This window comes from Salvelinus namaycush, unplaced genomic scaffold, assembly GCF_016432855.1.
Source record: "Salvelinus namaycush isolate Seneca unplaced genomic scaffold, SaNama_1.0 Scaffold3, whole genome shotgun sequence".
Classification (NCBI taxonomy): Eukaryota; Metazoa; Chordata; class Actinopteri; order Salmoniformes; family Salmonidae; genus Salvelinus; species Salvelinus namaycush.
This window is the reverse complement of record NW_024059896.1, coordinates 761,463-778,372: the sequence shown is the minus strand read 5'-3', so window position 1 is coordinate 778,372 and position 16,910 is coordinate 761,463. Positions and strand designations below refer to the sequence as shown.

The window sequence follows — 16,910 nt, the reverse complement described above, 5'->3', positions numbered from 1 at the left end:
CCCTATTTTACAGGGAGGAACGGGTCCGTTTGTCGCCATGTCAATAGTTATTATTCCCTAAACACTCCCGACGGAGTTCAGGGTATTTTAGATTTCTTCACTCCCGTCTATAATACACACCTTCTATTAACTATTTTCTAAGATAGCACTACACACTTCCCAGGATAATAATTAATTGGTCACGGCACTTAATACCTTGTATTAGAACCGATACCATAAACGTCTGCGAATCCATTACTGGAGAATACGGACAGGACTTTGTCCTATTCCAGTACTTCCTCAAATATCACTATTATTGATAACCCTCATCTCTCATCGTGCCCTCTCCCCATAGGCATAAACCAACCTCTTTTACACACACACACTCACACACTGCGTTCTCACGTCCCCTGCTACCGGGCCTGTTGCCCTACACTCACACCCTGCGCTCTCACGTCCACTGCTACCGGGCCTGTTGCCCTCACTCACACCCTGCGCTCTCACGTCCACAGCTACCGGGGCCTGTTGCCCTACACTCAACACCCTGCGCTCTCACGTCCACAGCTACCGGCCTGTTGCCTACACTCACACCCCTGCGCTCTCACGTCCACTGCTACCGGCCTGTTGCCCTTCTTACAGGTCTATATACCGTTACAACGATTGTTTTACCCTCCACAGGGATTACCCTGTTCAGTCTTCCCTCTATGAGATTACCCCCTCCATAGGATTACCCTGTTCAGGTCTTCCCCTCTATGAGATTACACCCTCCACAGGATTACCCTGTTCAGGTCTTCCCTCTATGAGGATTACACCCTCCACAGGATTACCCTGTTCAGGTCTTCCCCTCTATGTGATTACAACCCTCCACAGGATTACCCTGTTCAGGTCTTCCCCTCTATGAGATTACACCCTCCACAGGATTACCCTGTTCGGTCTTCCCCTCTATGAGATTACACCCTCCACAGGATTACTCCCTGTTCAGGTCTTCCCCCTCTATGAGATTACACCCTCCGCAGGATTACCCTGTTCAGGTCTTCCCCTCTATGAGATTACACCCTCCACAGGAACTATCCTGCTCGGGACTTATGAGACTTACCCTCCACAGATCTATTCTGCTCGGGACTTACTATATACTTATGTGGCTACTACAACTAGGCTCTCACCCCCTTTGTAGTTTTGCAGGAACCAACCCCGCCGGTAATTTACCCCCTAGGACTTACTCCTACAAGGTACCAGCCTGTATGAGTTTACCTTCCGGGACTTACCTTTTACTCTAAAGCTGCGACTAGTCGTTACACAATGGGCCTATAGAATTAAACTTTGGAATGAAACAGACATCTCAACATCATCTGTTCAGAGGAGACTGCGTGAATCAGGCCTTCATGGTTGAATTGCTGCAAAGAAACCACTACTAAAGTACACCAATAAGAAGAAGAGACTTGCTTGGGCCAAGAAAAACGAGCAATGGACATTAGACCGGTGGATATCTGTCCTTTGGTCTAATGAGTCCAAAGTTGAGATTTTTGGGTTCCACGCATCATGTCTTTGTGAGATGCGGGGGAGGTGAACGGATGATCTCAGCATGTGTTGTTCCCACCGTGAAGCATGGAGGAGGAGATGTGATGGTGTGCAGGTGCTTTGCTGTTGACAATGTCAGTGATTTATTTAGAATTCAAGTCACACTTAACCAGCATGGCTACCACAGCATTCTGCAGCGATATGCCATCCCATCTGGTTTGGGCTTAGTCCCACTGTCATTTGTTTTTCAACAGGACAATGACCCAACACACCTCCAGGCTGTGTAAGAGCTATTTGACCAAGAAGGAGAGTGATGGAGTGCTGCATCAGATGACCTGGCCTACACAATCCCCCGACCTCAACCAAATCGAGATGGTTTGGGATGAGTTGGATTACAGAGTGAAGGAAAAGCAGCCTACAAGTTCTCAGCATATGTGGGAACTCCTACAATACTGTTTGAAAAGCATTCCAGGTGAAGCTGGTTGAGAGAAAGCCAAGAGTGTGCAAAGCTGTCAAGGCAAAGGGTGGCTACTTTTGAAGAATCTAATATATTTTGATTTGTTTAACACTTGTGGTTACTACATGATTCCATGTGTTTTTTAATAATTTTGATGTCTTCTCTATTATTCTACAATGTAGAAAAATAGTAAAAATAAAGAAAAAACCCTTGAATGAGTAGGTGAGTCCAAACTTTTGACCTGTACTGTACATTAAATTCCCTGGCAACAGCTCCAGTGGACATTCCTGCAGTCAGCATGCAGGTTGCCCACTCCCTCAGAGATCTGTGGCATTGTTGTGTGACAAAACTGCACATTTTCGAGTGGCCTTTTATTATCCCCAGCACAAGGTGCACCTGTGTAATAATCAAGCTGTTCAATCAGCTTCTTGATATGCCACACCTGTCAGGTGGATGGATTATCTTGGCAAAGAATAAATGTTGACTAACAGGGATGTAAAAAATTCTGCAGTCTTTTTTTTCAGCTTATGAAACATCCAACACTTTACATGTTAAGTTTATATTTTTGTTTATTGTAGTTACTCTCAGTTTTAGGAACAGCTACCCAAATATTTCACCTTATTCTTAACTTTACCCAAAATATGACATCAGCGCTAGTCCAAAATGTTTAAATCTGTGAACGTCTAAATAAGAAATTGGTCCATTTAAACAGCCCCTTTCAACCACGGTGGATATGTTACTGATGTGCTTTGTATCTTCGACGTAAAAACAAGTTTGGACCTCCACACAAAATTACTTCTTTAGTTATTTTATGTTTAAGGAAGTGTGTAGGTCACATTCTGTATCATACAGCTATGAAAGTTATATATTTAGAACCACCAGCTCAATTGGAATCCAGCGACGTCTGTGTTCTAGTGTCCTAGAACTATTTAGTTTTTTGTGTTCTGACTTGTAAAACAGGATGAATAAAATAAGTAATGTAAACATATCAGTAATTACCAGGATGCTCTACAACATTTGTTTTAAAATCACACAAAGATTGTTAAAACTGGCCTCAGGTTATTGAGAGATCTGATTCAGGATTTACCCTCGTAGCATGGTTGTTTTATCATGTGGAGGTTTCATTCAGGTCTCAATTTTTTTTTTAACACTGTCTTTGGCAGGAGAAAGACCAGACTCAGAGGAACCAGAGCCAGGGACGTCCAAACCAGCAAGACGACACCAGTGCTCCCACTGTAGAAAGGGTTGTAACCGGTTATGGGACCTGAACCAACATGAGAGAATGCACACAGGGGAGAAGCCTTACCACTGCTCCCAGTGTGGAAGGAGTTTTTGCCATAAAGGAAACCTGAACCAACATGAGAGAATACACACAGGGGAGAAGCCGTACCACTGCTACCAGTGTGGAAAGGGTTTCAACCGGCCTGCGGACCTGAAACGGCATGAGAGAATACACACAGGGGAGAAGCCTTACCACTGCTCCCAGTGTGGAAAGAGTTTTAGAGAGTCAGGAAACCTGAACGCTCATGAGCGAATACACACAGGGGAAAAGCCTTACCGCTGCTCCCAATGTGGAAGGAGTTTCAACCAGCCGGGGGAGCTGAAATGGCATGAGAGAATACACACAGGGGAGAAGCCTTACCATTGCTCCCAATGTGGAAAGTGTTTCAACCAGCTGGGGGAGCTGAAATGGCATGAGAGAGTACACACAGAGGACTTGCTGTCTTATATTGTTGACTGCTAATGATTACCTGTTTTTACCATATGAACTTGAATTGTACAAAGTATACTAAAACATATATTTGTATGTTTTTATTAGAAAACATGAATTGAATATGGAGTTTGAATATAGAGTAGGTCAGATTCCTTCTGTTTTAAATGGTCCTTTTTTTAAAACTCTGACACTGTGTGTGTGTTTATCTGTGTGTCATTCCTCTAGCACTGCAGATAATCAAGTGATATTTGGATGTGATGCATTTGTTCCGTTGTTTACATTTGCAATGTTGGCCCACTGATGATTTAATGAAATGAAAATGTTCACAGACTCTGTAATGCAAAATGTTAATTGTATGTGTCCACATATCTGAGTATGTGACTTGTGGTGGATGAATCAGAATTAGTTGGGTAACATAGATAATTAAGATGTCTTATCTGCATAATATGCTGATGTGATATACTTGTTATTAGAATGTATCCCTTCGGACTCTGGTGATGGCAGTTGCACTTCTTCCCTCAGTTGGGTGCTCAGTCACCTGGGGCCCAGAGAGGGGAGAGGTCAGGCTTGTCTTTCACATGTCCCTGGTGCTATGCAGAATATCAGGAAGGGAAGAGGACAGGAGGGAACATTGTCTTCATATGTGAATGTATCTGTTAAACTATGTGAAGGGATGGTGTGATTAATGGGGAACCAATTACTGGTTTCCACAATGTCTGTGCGCAAGTCACTCCCTCCTTTGGCATTGGGGGGAGGTGTATGGCAGTGTCTGGAACCATTGTATGTCCTCTCTGATGTTGCACTTATCCTGGGATAGTGTATGACCTAGAGGCTCACTCCCCTCAGTGAGCTTGTCCAGGAGTGGGGTCAAGAAGGGGTTTTACTTGAGATGGGAGTATCTAGAGTTGACAATTGAGTTATGCCATTGGATGAGTTGGTGTTTTTGTGATATGAAGTACCAGGAACGAGATTAGAACCTCGTCTTAGGGACCAAACTGAACGATAAATTATAGCGAATGCTATCTGGCTACGGGATACTCCTTTCTCATTATAAAGTCTCACTTTGTGAACTGTTCCTAATATCTGTGGTTTGTTATGTCGACTAGGGGGGTGGATCTTTGCTATAAAATATTTCAGTAGCCATTGTGTTGCCACTCTCAACGGCTCATTAGAAATAGTGAATTGTTGAAAGTCATTGCAAAGATCTTATTATTAAAGATGTAGTTTAAGTATAACTCTGATTGGTGTGTGAAGTTTTTAAGTATAACTCTGATTGGTGTGTGAAGTTTGTCTCTCCTCATTTGGTAATACAGAAATTAACCACCACAGACGAACCTTGTGAAACTGACCTATTATAATCTCCTGTTCCTGGGAGTATCATCCTGCGTTGCAAACCAGCTGCCCCTGCGTCTTTGTATGAATAAAGTCCCTCCCAGGAACAGGAAACTATAAAGATATGTGCTCATCACCCAATGCTTCAGGAATTCAGACTGTCTACACTGCGCTGTGTAACTGTTATTCTCTCTGAGCTCAGAAATAAAGAATCTTGGTTTGACTTGGACTCCAGCAGATCCTTATTTTATAATATCCACCACAACTCTCCCACGGATTGCTGTTTCATCATTGTCTCAAAGAAGAGTTCCTCGTTCCACTTTCCTGGGTGCAAGCTTCCACTGGTTGAATAAACGTTTCCACGTCATTTCAACAAAACACCTTTTGTTTCATGGACTTGCAACCTAAATCCAATGACAGGTGACATTTTATGTTGATTTCATGTTGAATTGACTTTAGTTGACGACTCAAAGAAATGTAAATAGAAACTAGATGTTGAACTGACGTTTGTGCCTAGTGGGCTGGTTTGAATAAGCGGCAGGTGTTGGATCAATATCCACCTTAGTAGCTAAGTTTCCATGTAATTTGCAACAGATGTTCATGTGAATATTCTAAAATCTGCATTACACAATATATGCATTTTTCCACAAGAAATGTTTTTATCAGACAGACTTATTGCTGATCAAAGGCTTTACGAGACCAAAAAATACTTTTGCTGTTGAATTCCCATGTGCCGAATGGAAAAATACAAGTTAAAACCTCTTTGGGATAGGGGGGCGCTGTTTTCACTTTGTAAAAAATCGTTCCCAAATTAAACTGCCTCGTACTCAATTCTTGCTCGTACAATATACATATTATTATTACTATTGGATAGAAACCACTCTCAGGTTTCTAAAACCGTTTGAATTATATCTGTGAGTAAAACAGAACTCATTTTGCAGCAAACTTCCTGTCAGAAAGTGAAAAATCTGAAATCGAGGCTCTGTTCCAGGGCCTCCCTATTCATTTGCTTGAAATCTATGGATAAACATGCACTTCATACGCCTTCACCTAGATGTCAATAGGCAGTGAGAGGTGAAATGGAGTGTATAGCTTGATCTGAGGTCAAAAGAGAGCTCTTGGAATGACATGAGCCCCAATTTCCTTTGTTCAGGAAGGCGCGGGAAGGAACTCTGGATTGCCTTCTGAAAAGCTTTCGTTATAGACGGCTAATATCTCCGGCTTTGATTTTATTTGATAAATGTGATAATATCATCGTAAAGTATGTTTTTTTCAATATAGTTTTATCAGATTATTGAAAGTTTATCGGGAGTTTTGGCGTTTTCCGTTCTCTGCGTTTGGTGACGATGGACAGCTTCGCGCCACTTGGCTAGCTTTGGTTGCTAATTCGACAGACGAAGAGGACATTCTAAATCCAAACAACGATTATTCTGGACAAAGGACCCCTTGTACAAGATTCTGATGGAAGCTCAGCAAAAGTAGGACCCATTTATGATGTTATTTCGTATTTCTGTCAAATGTTTAGTATTATTTTCCGCCCTGATTTTTGGCGCTGTCTCGCTATAACGTAAGCTGTATGTCGTACTAAAGTAATTTTTAGAATTCTAACACGGCGATTGCATTAAGAACTAGTGTATCTATCATTTGCTGTACAACATGTATTTTTTAGTAAAGTTTATTATGAGTTATTTGGTCAGAATAGGTGAGTGTCAGAAATATATCCGGAGATTCTGTAAAAAAGTTGCATCGTTTTCACAATGTATAACCACAGATTTCAGCTCTAAATATGCACATTTTCGAACAAAACATAAGTGTATTGTATAACCTGATGTTATAGGACTGTCATCTGATGAAGCTTGTCAAGGTTAGTGAAAAATTATATATCTTTTGCTGGTTTTTTGCGATCGCTAACTTTTGCTGCTGATAAATGGGTTGTGTTTTTGGCTATTGTGGTAAGCTAATATAATGCTATATTGTGTTTTCGCTGTAAAACACTTAAATAATCTGAAATATTGGCTGGATTCACAAGATGTTTGTCTTTCATTTGCTGTACACCATGTATTTTTCATAAATGTTTTATGAGTATTTAGGTATTTCACGTTGGTCTCTGTAATTGTTCTAGCTGCTTCGGTGCTATTTGTGATTGTAGCTGCAATGTAAAACTATGATTTATACCTGAAATATGCACATTTTTCGAACAAAACATAGATTTATTGTATAACATGTTATAAGACTGTCATCTGATGAAGTTGTTTCTTGGTTAGTTTGGTTGGTTCTTGGTTAGTTTGGTTGGTTTTGTGCAAGCTACCTGTGCTGTGAAAGAAATGTCTGTGCTTTTTTGTATTTGGTGGTGAGCTAACATAAATATACGTGGTGTTTTCGCTGTAAAACATTTAAAAAATCGGACATGTTGGCTGGATTCACAAGATGTTTCTTTCATTTGCTGTATTGGACTTGTTAATGTGTGAAAGCTAAATATTTCGGAAAAATATTTTTTGAATTTCGCGCGCTGCCTTTTCAGTGGAATGTGGGCGGGGTTCTATCTGATGTCATAATACACCCCTCTGATAATCAAGTGATATTTGGAATGTCTGAGTAGTTCTATCTGATGTCATAATACACCCCTCTGATAATCAAGTGATATTTGGAATGTCTGAGTAGTTCTATATGATGTCATAATACATCCATCTGATAATCAAGTGATATTTGGAATGTCTGAGTAGTTCTATCTGATGTCATAATACACCCCTCTGATAATCAAGTGATATTTGGAATGTCTGAGTAGTTCTATATGATGTCATAATACATCCATCTGATAATCAAGTGATATTTGGAATGTCTGAGTAGTTCTATCTGATGTCATAATACACCCCTCTGATAGTGATACATTTGCTCCATTGTTTCCATGTCAGTTGGTTTCCCACTCTGATGATTTATATCTGACAGAGGGGCTTTAAAGGAATAGTATGGTGACATCTTAGCGGGGCTTTAAATAAATAGGATTATTCATTAATTTAATACTCCTATAGCAACAATACACTGCAGCTTTGACATCAAGAAGAGATTGGGCTGATGGGTGTTGGTGCTACTATACAGGTAAGGCTGTCCAATATGAATGTGAATGTTCAATCCACACAATAGGTTGATCAGTAGCCAGTTAGCTAGCTGCTACGTTTTTAGCAACACAACTCGCTATCAACAAAGTCAAAATGCCCTCCAGGCCTGGTGGTGGCAGCAGTGTACTACATCAACTGTTTACCAGAGCTTCCTGAGGGGAAACAATTAGGCTGTATATAGCTTGATTTTGGAGCCAGCAGCATACCACCCTACTTCCCACAGCTGGCTTGCTTCTGAAGCTAAACAGGGTTGGTCCTGGTTGGTTATGCAAACATTTGTCTATTAGATTATGTTTATCATTAAGAATATTGTTTTATTTCTAAATGGTCACGCCTTGCTTTGGTCATGTGTTCTCTTATGGGTCAATCATTTTAATTGGAACATAGCAATTATGGTCTCTCCTCAATCACTTCCAGTGCCTTTGGAAAGTATTCAGATTGGGGACATTGCCTTGTGTCGGTTGCCATCTTTCAGATGGGACGTTAAACGGGTGTCATGACTCTCTGTGGTCACTAAAGATCCCATTGCACTTATCATAAGAGTAGGGGTGTTAACTCTGGTGTCCTGGATTAATTCCCAATCTGGCCCTCATTCCATCATGGTCACCTAATCATCCCCAGTTTACAATTTGGCTCATGCATCCTCCCTTCTCTCCCCTGTAACTATTCCCCAGGTTGTTGCTTTAAATGAGAATGTGTTCTCAGTTGACTTACCTTGTTAAATAAATAATAATCATGTTTCCATCCAAAGTTTATTAATTAGGATATATACAAATATGATGATGTCATAGTGAATTCATGACATGTGAATGAACAAGCCTTTTCATACTTTATAACATGGCTATATACAATGCCTTCAGAAAGTATTCAGACCCCTTGACTTTTTCCACATTTTGTTACGTTACAGCCTGTGTATTAAATACTTTTTTCCCTCTCATCAATCTACACACAATATCCCATAATGACAAAACAAAACAGGTCTTTAGAAATTGTTGTTAATTTATTAAAAACTGAAAAATAACATTTACATAAGTATTCAGACGCTTTACTCAGTACTTTGTCGAAGGACCTTTGGCAGCGATTACAGCATTGAGTCTTCTTGGGTATGACGCTACAAGCTTGGCACACCTGTATTTGGGGAGTTTCTCCCATTCTTTTCTGCAGATTCTCTCAAGCTCTGTCAGGTTGGATGGGGAGCGTCGCTGCACAGCTATTTTCAGGTCTCTCCAGAGATGTTAGATCGGGTTCAAGTCCGGGCTCTGGCTCGGCCACTCAAGGACATTCAGAGACCAGAGACTTGACCCGAAGCCACTACTGCATTGTCTGAGCGCTTTGGAGCAGGTTTTCATCAAGGATCTCTCTCTACTTTGCTCTGTTCATCTTTCCCTTGATCCTGACTAATCTCCTAGTCCCTGCTGCTGAAAAACATCCCCACAGCATGACGCTGCCACCACCATGCTTCACCCTAGGGATGGTGCCAGGTTTCCTCCAGACGTGACGCTTGGCATTCAGGCCAAAGAGTTCAATCTTGGTTTCATCAGACCAGAGAATCTGGTTTCTCATGGTCTGAAAGTCCTTTTGGTGCCTTTTGGCAAACTCCAAGTGGGCTGTCATGTGCATTTTACTGAGGAGTGACTTCCGTCAGGCCACTCTACCATAAAGGCTTGATTGGTGGAGAGGTGGAGAGATAGTTGTCCTTCTGGAAGGTTCTCCCATTTCCACAGAGGAACTCTAGAGCTCTGTCAGAGTGACCATCGGATTCTTGGTCACCTCCCTGACCAAGGTCCATCTCCCCCGACTGCTCAGTTTGGCCGTGCCGCAAGCTCTAGGAAGAGTCTTGGTGGTTCCAAACTTCTTCCATTTTAGAATGATGGAGGCCACTCTGTTCTTTGGGACCTCCAATGCGGCAGAAACGTGTTGGTACCCTTCCCAAGATCTGTGCCTCGACCCAATCCTGTCTCGGAGCTCTACAGACAATTCCTTCTACCTCATGGCTTGGTTTTTACTCTGACAGTCTCATAATAAAGGGTCTGAATACTTACTGTTATGTAAAGAAGGTATATTTTTTATCTTTAAATGTTTCTATAAACCTGTTTTTCCTTTGTCATTTAAATGTTTTATATTTAACTTGGCAAGTCAGTTAAGAACAAATTCTTATTTACAATGACGGCCTACCGCTGAACAGTGCCTTGTTCAGGGTCAGAACAACAGATTTTTACCTTGTCAGCTCTGGGATTCGATCCATCAACCTTTTGGTTACTAGCCCAATGCTTTAACCAATAGGCTACCTGCCGCCCCAAATGATGGGCTATTGTGTGTAGTTTGCTGAATATATAAATATATTTTTTACATCCATTTTCAAATAAGGCTGTAACGTAACAAAATGTGGAAAAAGTCATGGTGTCTGAATACTTTCCGAAGGCACTGAACAAACATCACATTGAATATTCACCTCACTTTTGAAAAGCTCCATGAGGAAGAAAGGATTCCCAGATGATCTTTTAGATGTTCTGTCTTCAGGATGTTCTGGGTTGATGTCTGTTGGAGAGGGGAGGGGCAGTTGAGTGAGCTGGGGCCTTTTATTGCCCTTCCTCTGGGAGCCTGTCAGCTGTGTCATGATGAGAGAGTGAGAGAGGACCTACCCTACCTCTGGGAGCCTGTCAGCTGTGACATGATGAGAGAGAGTGAGAGAGGACCTACCCTACCTCTGGGAGCCTGTCAGCTGTGACATGATGAGAGAGAGTGAGAGAGGACCTACCCTTCCTCTGGGAGCCTGTCAGCTGTGACATGATGAGAGAGAGTGAGAGAGGACCTACCCTTCCTCTGGGAGCCTGTCAGCTGTGACATGATGAGAGAGAGTGAGAGAGGACCTACCTGTAAGATATATTGTGCTGTAAACGTACTTCTATTTGAAGAGGTTTTTGACCATTCAGGGACCTAATCTCAAACACTCATGAAAACATGAAAAAAATATTGTCCACACAAAAGATAGAATTTGGTAATAAAAAATATTATATTATTAGTTATATGCATGAAAATAAAGATGTTTAAAAAATGTGACATTTTGGAGAGGTTTTTGCAGACTATATGAGAGGCCTAAGCCTTGTAATGAAAACATGTCTATAAAGAATGACTGGTATTAGATATCAGCTCCATTTTTGCGGCACATGTTGACAAGATGTTGGGGAATCACTGGAGAGGAATGTTGACCAACTGAACATCTCAGTGTACAGTTCAATAAACACAATAGGCATTTTGTTACATTTCAGTCTTCTGTTATGTATTTAAAGTGTCATATTGGGATGCAAACTCAAATATGAATACATTTAAACTATATCTGACATGGTACTGGTGTCTTCTTTTTAAAGCCCATAACCATGTGTGTGATGTGTAAACAAAAAAGGGCACCCCCCATAAAAAGATCCTGCTACAGAAAGCTGCACAATATGTTGAGTAAAGTATTTTGCTTACCATGACTATATCCAACCCAACTCCATGTGTTTCCACTATCATGTATCCTACCATGACTATATCCAACCCAACTCCATGTGTTGCCACTATCATGTATCCTACCATGACTATATCAAACCCAGCTCCATGTGTTTCCACTATCATGTATCCTACCATTACTATATCCAACCCAACTCCATGTGTTGCCACTATCATGTATCCTACCATGACTATATCCAACCCTACTCCATGTGTTGCCACTATCATGTATCCTACCATGACTATATCCAACCCTACTCCATGTGTTGCCACTATCATGTATCCTATCATGACTATATCAAACCCAACTCCATGTGTTGCCACTATCATGTATCCTACTTGGCTGAAGCTTTGATCCAGTGGAAGAAGTATTGAGGAGCAGGGAGGTTAAAGGTCACTTCAGGACACAGCTGTTACTCTACACTATCCCTAGATAATCCAGTAATAAGAGAACATTTATACATTATTTAGGGCTCTATAACATCTCTATCTATATATAACATCTCTATCAATTATTATTATTATTTTTTTACCCAATTCCATTTTCTCCGTTTAGGTTTTCCAGGTTTCTGATTTGTCCCTGTTTTTCTGCTTTTTGCTCTAAATCACACTGTTAATAGAAAACTACTGCAGCATAAATACTGGAGGGGTCAGGAGACACTGTGGCCCCATCCGATGAGACCCCCGGACAGGGCCAAACAGGAAGGATATAACCCCACCCACTTTGCCAAAGCTCTACACAATATTCTGCTGCTGATGCCAGATGCCATAGCAGTCTCTTTCTGATGTAAAGCAGAGGGTCACCGAGCATGTGGTGCAGGTGATGGGGGACTTCATCTTGCAAACAACACAGCAACGCCTCCATGCTGTGCCCTTTTGGCCCTTAGGCACATCCATGCCTGCACAAATATATTTGGGCAGATGAACACTTGTGGCAGGAGCAGAAGGGACAGGGTGTGGTGCAGTGGTGCTGTAGCCAGCAAGCTCCTTGATGAGCTGCTCTCTGAAGGCTTTCTGTGAGAGGAAGGGCTTTCCACAGCTCTTAGCCATTTCCTTGTGTAGGATGAATGCATTCACCACAGCAATGTCGACGAAATGATAGAAGAAGGTCTTGTACCATTTCATTGTCTTATGCAGAACATTGTAATAGCCTATCAGCGCATCTGATAGGTCCACACCTCCCATGCTCTTGTTGTAGTCCTTTACTGCAGCTGGAATGGGGACATTTTTGGTGGTCCATACCCCGTCCTTCACACGCCTGACAACATGATCCCCATTGAAGGACTTGTGGATTGTTGTGCACATCACCACCTCTCTGGTATCCATCCACTTTACAAAAAGCAGGCCATCTTCACGGATCCATCGCATGGTCCCCCGCTCAGCCTGCTTAGGCATGTCGTTCACCTTCGTCTTCGGAAAGCCCACCCTGTTGGTACGAATGGTGCCACAAGCCCACACTTCCCGCTTCCTAAGGTCTGCAAACAGGGTAGGGCTTGTGTAGAAGTTATCCACAAAAAGTTTGTAGCCCTTCCCTAGCAGTTGAAAATCCAATAACTCCATTACAGAGTCATAGCCAAGTCCCTTACCGGTAGCAAAACTGTTCCTCCCCTCATAGACAAAAAAATTGCATGTGTAGGCACACACAGAATCAGCCAACACAAACAGCTTGTAACCCCACTTGGTTGGTTTGTTTCGCATGTATTGTTTGAGGCCAATTCTGGCCTTTGAGGCTACCATCCTCTCATCGATTGACACGTTCTGGGCTGGCTGAAAGTACGTCTTGCAGGCCTCAACAATACTGGAGTAGAGAGGTTTTATTTTGCACAGTCTATCAAACGTTGCTGTGCCTCTCTTCTTGTCATTCTCTTCATCAACCTTTGGGTCACTGATATGAAGCGCCTGTGAAAGAACCAGAAACCTTTTGCAGGACATAACAGTCATGGGGAAAGGCAGTTGGTAGAGTGATGACGTTTTCCAGTAGTCCGTCAGGCTTTTCAGCTTCACCAGCCCCATGTAGATGACCAGTGAAAGGTAGCAGAAAAAGTCTGACATGGATATGGGCTTCCATGCTACCTTTTTGCCTGCCTGCTTCTTCTTCCCATACTTATTCGTGTTAGACACGAGCGAATCTACAACGGATTGTGTGAAAAACAACTGAAAAAGCTGAAGGGGGCTGTAAGTTGTGGTCGAGTTCACCTGAGGTCCTGGCTTCCTTTTCGGCCGAAAAGTTGGTTGGGGTGGCTCCACATCATCTTCTAGGACAGTGTGCCAACGCCCTTCTGTCCCTTTGTTAGCAGGTGGCACACTTCCCCTCTTCCGCTTCTTTGTCGGTGCCTTCACACCTGTAGATGGCCCAGAGACAGCAGGGGTCCAGCTGGATGAACAAGTTGGCGCTGGGGGCGGCGCTGGGGGCTCCCAGTCGGAATCAGTGCCACTGTGAATGAAAATGTTCAGTTAGAATAGTTTCACATATGAGCCCTGTATCAACAGGTATAATAAACATATACTGTTCAAAACAATAAAGGGAACACTTAAACAACACAATGTAACTCCAAGTCAATCACTTCTGTGAAATCAAACTGTCCACTTAGGAAGCAACACTGATTGACAATAAATTTCACATGCTGTTGTGCAAATGGAATAGACAAAAGGTGGAAATTATAGGCAATTAGCAAGACACCCCCAATAAAGGAATGGTTCTGCAGGTGGTGACCACAGACCACTTCTCAGTTCCTATGCTTCCTGGCTGATGTTTTGGTCACTTTTGAATGCTGGCGGTGCTTTCACTCTAGTGGTAGCATGAGACGGAGTCTACAACCCACACAAGTGGCTCAGGTAGTGCAGCTCATCCAGGATGGCACATCAATGCGAGCTGTGGCAAAAAGGTTTGCTGTGTCTGTCAGCGTAGTGTCCAGAGCATGGAGGCGCTACCAGGAGACAGGCCAGTACATCAGGAGACGTGGAGGAGGCCGTAGGAGGGCAACAACCCAGCAGCAGGACCGCTACCTCCGCCTTTGTGCAAGGAGGAGCAATGCCAGAGCCCTGCAAAATGACCTCCAGCAGGCCACAAATGTGCATGTGTCTGCAATAAAGTGTTCCCTTTATTTTTTTGAGCAGTGTATATATAAATAAATAAAAATAAAAAATAAAATGAATATGCGACCATTTAAACAACTGCATTAGCATGAGAAGCAAAAACCTATTTTACTTACTGGTCTAAAAGTGGATCTTTTCCTTCCAAAAACATTTCTTCCGCGCTGGAATCATAACTGTGGTCACTCACAGAGTCCTCATCCATTCCTTCTGTGTCACTCTCCTGGTCAATTTCTGCAATAATATCATCAAAATGTGTATACTTGGACTGAGATTTAGCTTTTCCACTCTTAGTAGCCATGTTTAACTTTTTCAGATTTGAGAAGTTTGTAGAAGAGAAGGAACTGCTGTGAAACGTAAACTACAGTGCGTCCTGTTTCCTTTCACCAGAGAATGAACTCTGTTGTGCACAGCTCTAGCATGATGGCTGTTTGTCCTACAAACGGCGTTCACATACTGCTGGAAAGCCCAGCTCATTGGCTATCTAGCTAGGTTTCAAAACGATAGGTGGTCATTGGACCAAGACCCTTTATGGGCTAATTCAGGTGTTGTATAGCCAATACGTAATGTAGAATGATGAAACGAGATTCTGAGGATTGCACAAAAACCAAACTTGACCGCGTTAAACAACGTTTAGCCAATTAGATTTCATAAAATTGTTTTGTTGCAAGTTGAAAGAGTCGGAATCCATGCAGAATGCTGTTTCCAACATGGATCGTGTTAGGATATACACTACCGTTCAAAAGTTCGGGGTCACTTAGAAATGTCTTTTTGCCAATTAAAATCACATTAAATTGATCGTAAATACAGTGTAGACATTGTTAATGTTGTAAATGACTATTGTAGCTGGAAATGGCTGATTATTTGTGGATTATAGAGGCCCATTATTATCTACAGAGGATCATTATCAGCAACCATCATTCCTGTGTTCCAATGGCACGTTGTGTTAGCTAATCCAAGTTTATCATTTAAAAGGCTAATTGACCACTAGAAAACCCTTTTGCAATTATGTTAGCACAGCTGAAAACTGTTGTTCTGATTAAAGTATATAAATAAAAATGGCCTTCTTTAGACTAGTTGAGTATCTGGAACATCAGCATTTGTGGGTTCGATTACAAGCTCAAAATGGCAAGAAACAAAGAACTTTCTTCTGAAACTTGTCAGTCTATTCTGGTTCTGAGAAATGAAGGCTATTCCATGCGAGAAATTGCCAAGAAACTGAAGATCTCGTAAAAAGCTGTGTACTACTCCCTTCACACAGCAGCACAAACTGGCGCTAACCAGAATAGAAAAAGGAGTGGGAGGCCCCGGTGCACAACTGAGCAAGAGTACAAGTACATTAGAGTGTCTAGTTTGAGAAACAGACGCCTCACAAGTCCTCAACTTGCAGCTTCATTAAATAGTACCCACAAAACACCAGTCTCAACGTCCACAGTGAAGAGGCGACTCCGGGATGCTGGCCTTCTAGGGGTGCCTTTTGCATCCCTTTGATATAAGTATACATTATGCTCCAATATTGCATTTTAAAAGCCTGTTGTATTAGATGAGGGGAACTTTTATACAGACCACATGGAGAGTTCAATACATCTAATTGAAAAGTCCCAAAAATATATGTACCAATGGCAGATTGCCCCTTCAACAATTCCTACAGTACAGAACAACATATTCAAGTGTAGAACTTCAGTAGAATGCCCCTTAAAAACCACACATCAGTTCAACAACAGTTTGTGCCCCTGTTTTTAAGACAATACTCACTGGTGTTAATCTGATATTCTGTCTCCCCCTTTTTCACTCCCAAAACGTCTTCCTTCTTCACCTTTATTGAAATAGCATCCTCTTCCTCTCTAAAACGTTCTTCCTCTGTTTCCTCTATAACATCCTCTCCTTCTTCCACGACATTGTTCAGTCCCAGAGCTTTTTTCTGCATACAGCAGACCTCCTCTTCTTTAGCAGGGGATGAGTAGTTTAGTGAACTCATGATCAGGGATGTTAGCTAGCTAGCTAGTTAGCATTAGCGACTAGCCTAGTGCTAGGCTCAGTATCAATATTTAACAAGTTTGCAAATTGAACAAGCAAATTAGGTTAAAGTTAACCAGTTGATACGTCAACTGAACTGCGTTTACAACACTGAGATTAGCAAATGTACATTAACATGGTCCAAAGCGTCAATCTTTCAATGTTATGTTGGCTAGCAAGCTACCGAGGTGGTTGA

The 16,910-nt window shown here is 42.0% G+C and overlaps 2 protein-coding genes across 2 annotated transcripts in view; one reads left to right on the top strand and one right to left on the bottom strand.

Annotated features, from left to right (window-relative positions):
* The window catches only part of LOC120039786 (zinc finger protein 239-like), a gene marked incomplete at its 3' end in the record, with an annotated part of 36,172 nt that extends 32,549 nt beyond the window's left edge, over nt 1–3,623 (top strand). Inside the window, exon 4 of the mRNA XM_038985165.1 lies at nt 3,229–3,623. Coding sequence (XP_038841093.1) covers nt 3,229–3,623 — 395 coding nt within the window. The remainder of the gene's footprint in view (nt 1–3,228) is intronic.
* Nucleotides 3,624–12,340: 8,717 nt separating this feature from the next.
* Nucleotides 12,341–14,860, bottom strand: LOC120039785 (piggyBac transposable element-derived protein 4-like). Its single transcript, XM_038985164.1, has 3 exons — nt 14,818–14,860; nt 13,042–14,039; nt 12,341–12,504 (listed from the first exon to the last, which is right to left on the bottom strand). Exons 1-3 carry the CDS (start codon nt 14,850–14,852, stop codon nt 12,341–12,343), a joined length of 1,197 nt encoding a protein of 398 aa, XP_038841092.1. The 5' UTR covers nt 14,853–14,860.
* Between the last annotated feature and the right edge of the window lie 2,050 nt (nt 14,861–16,910).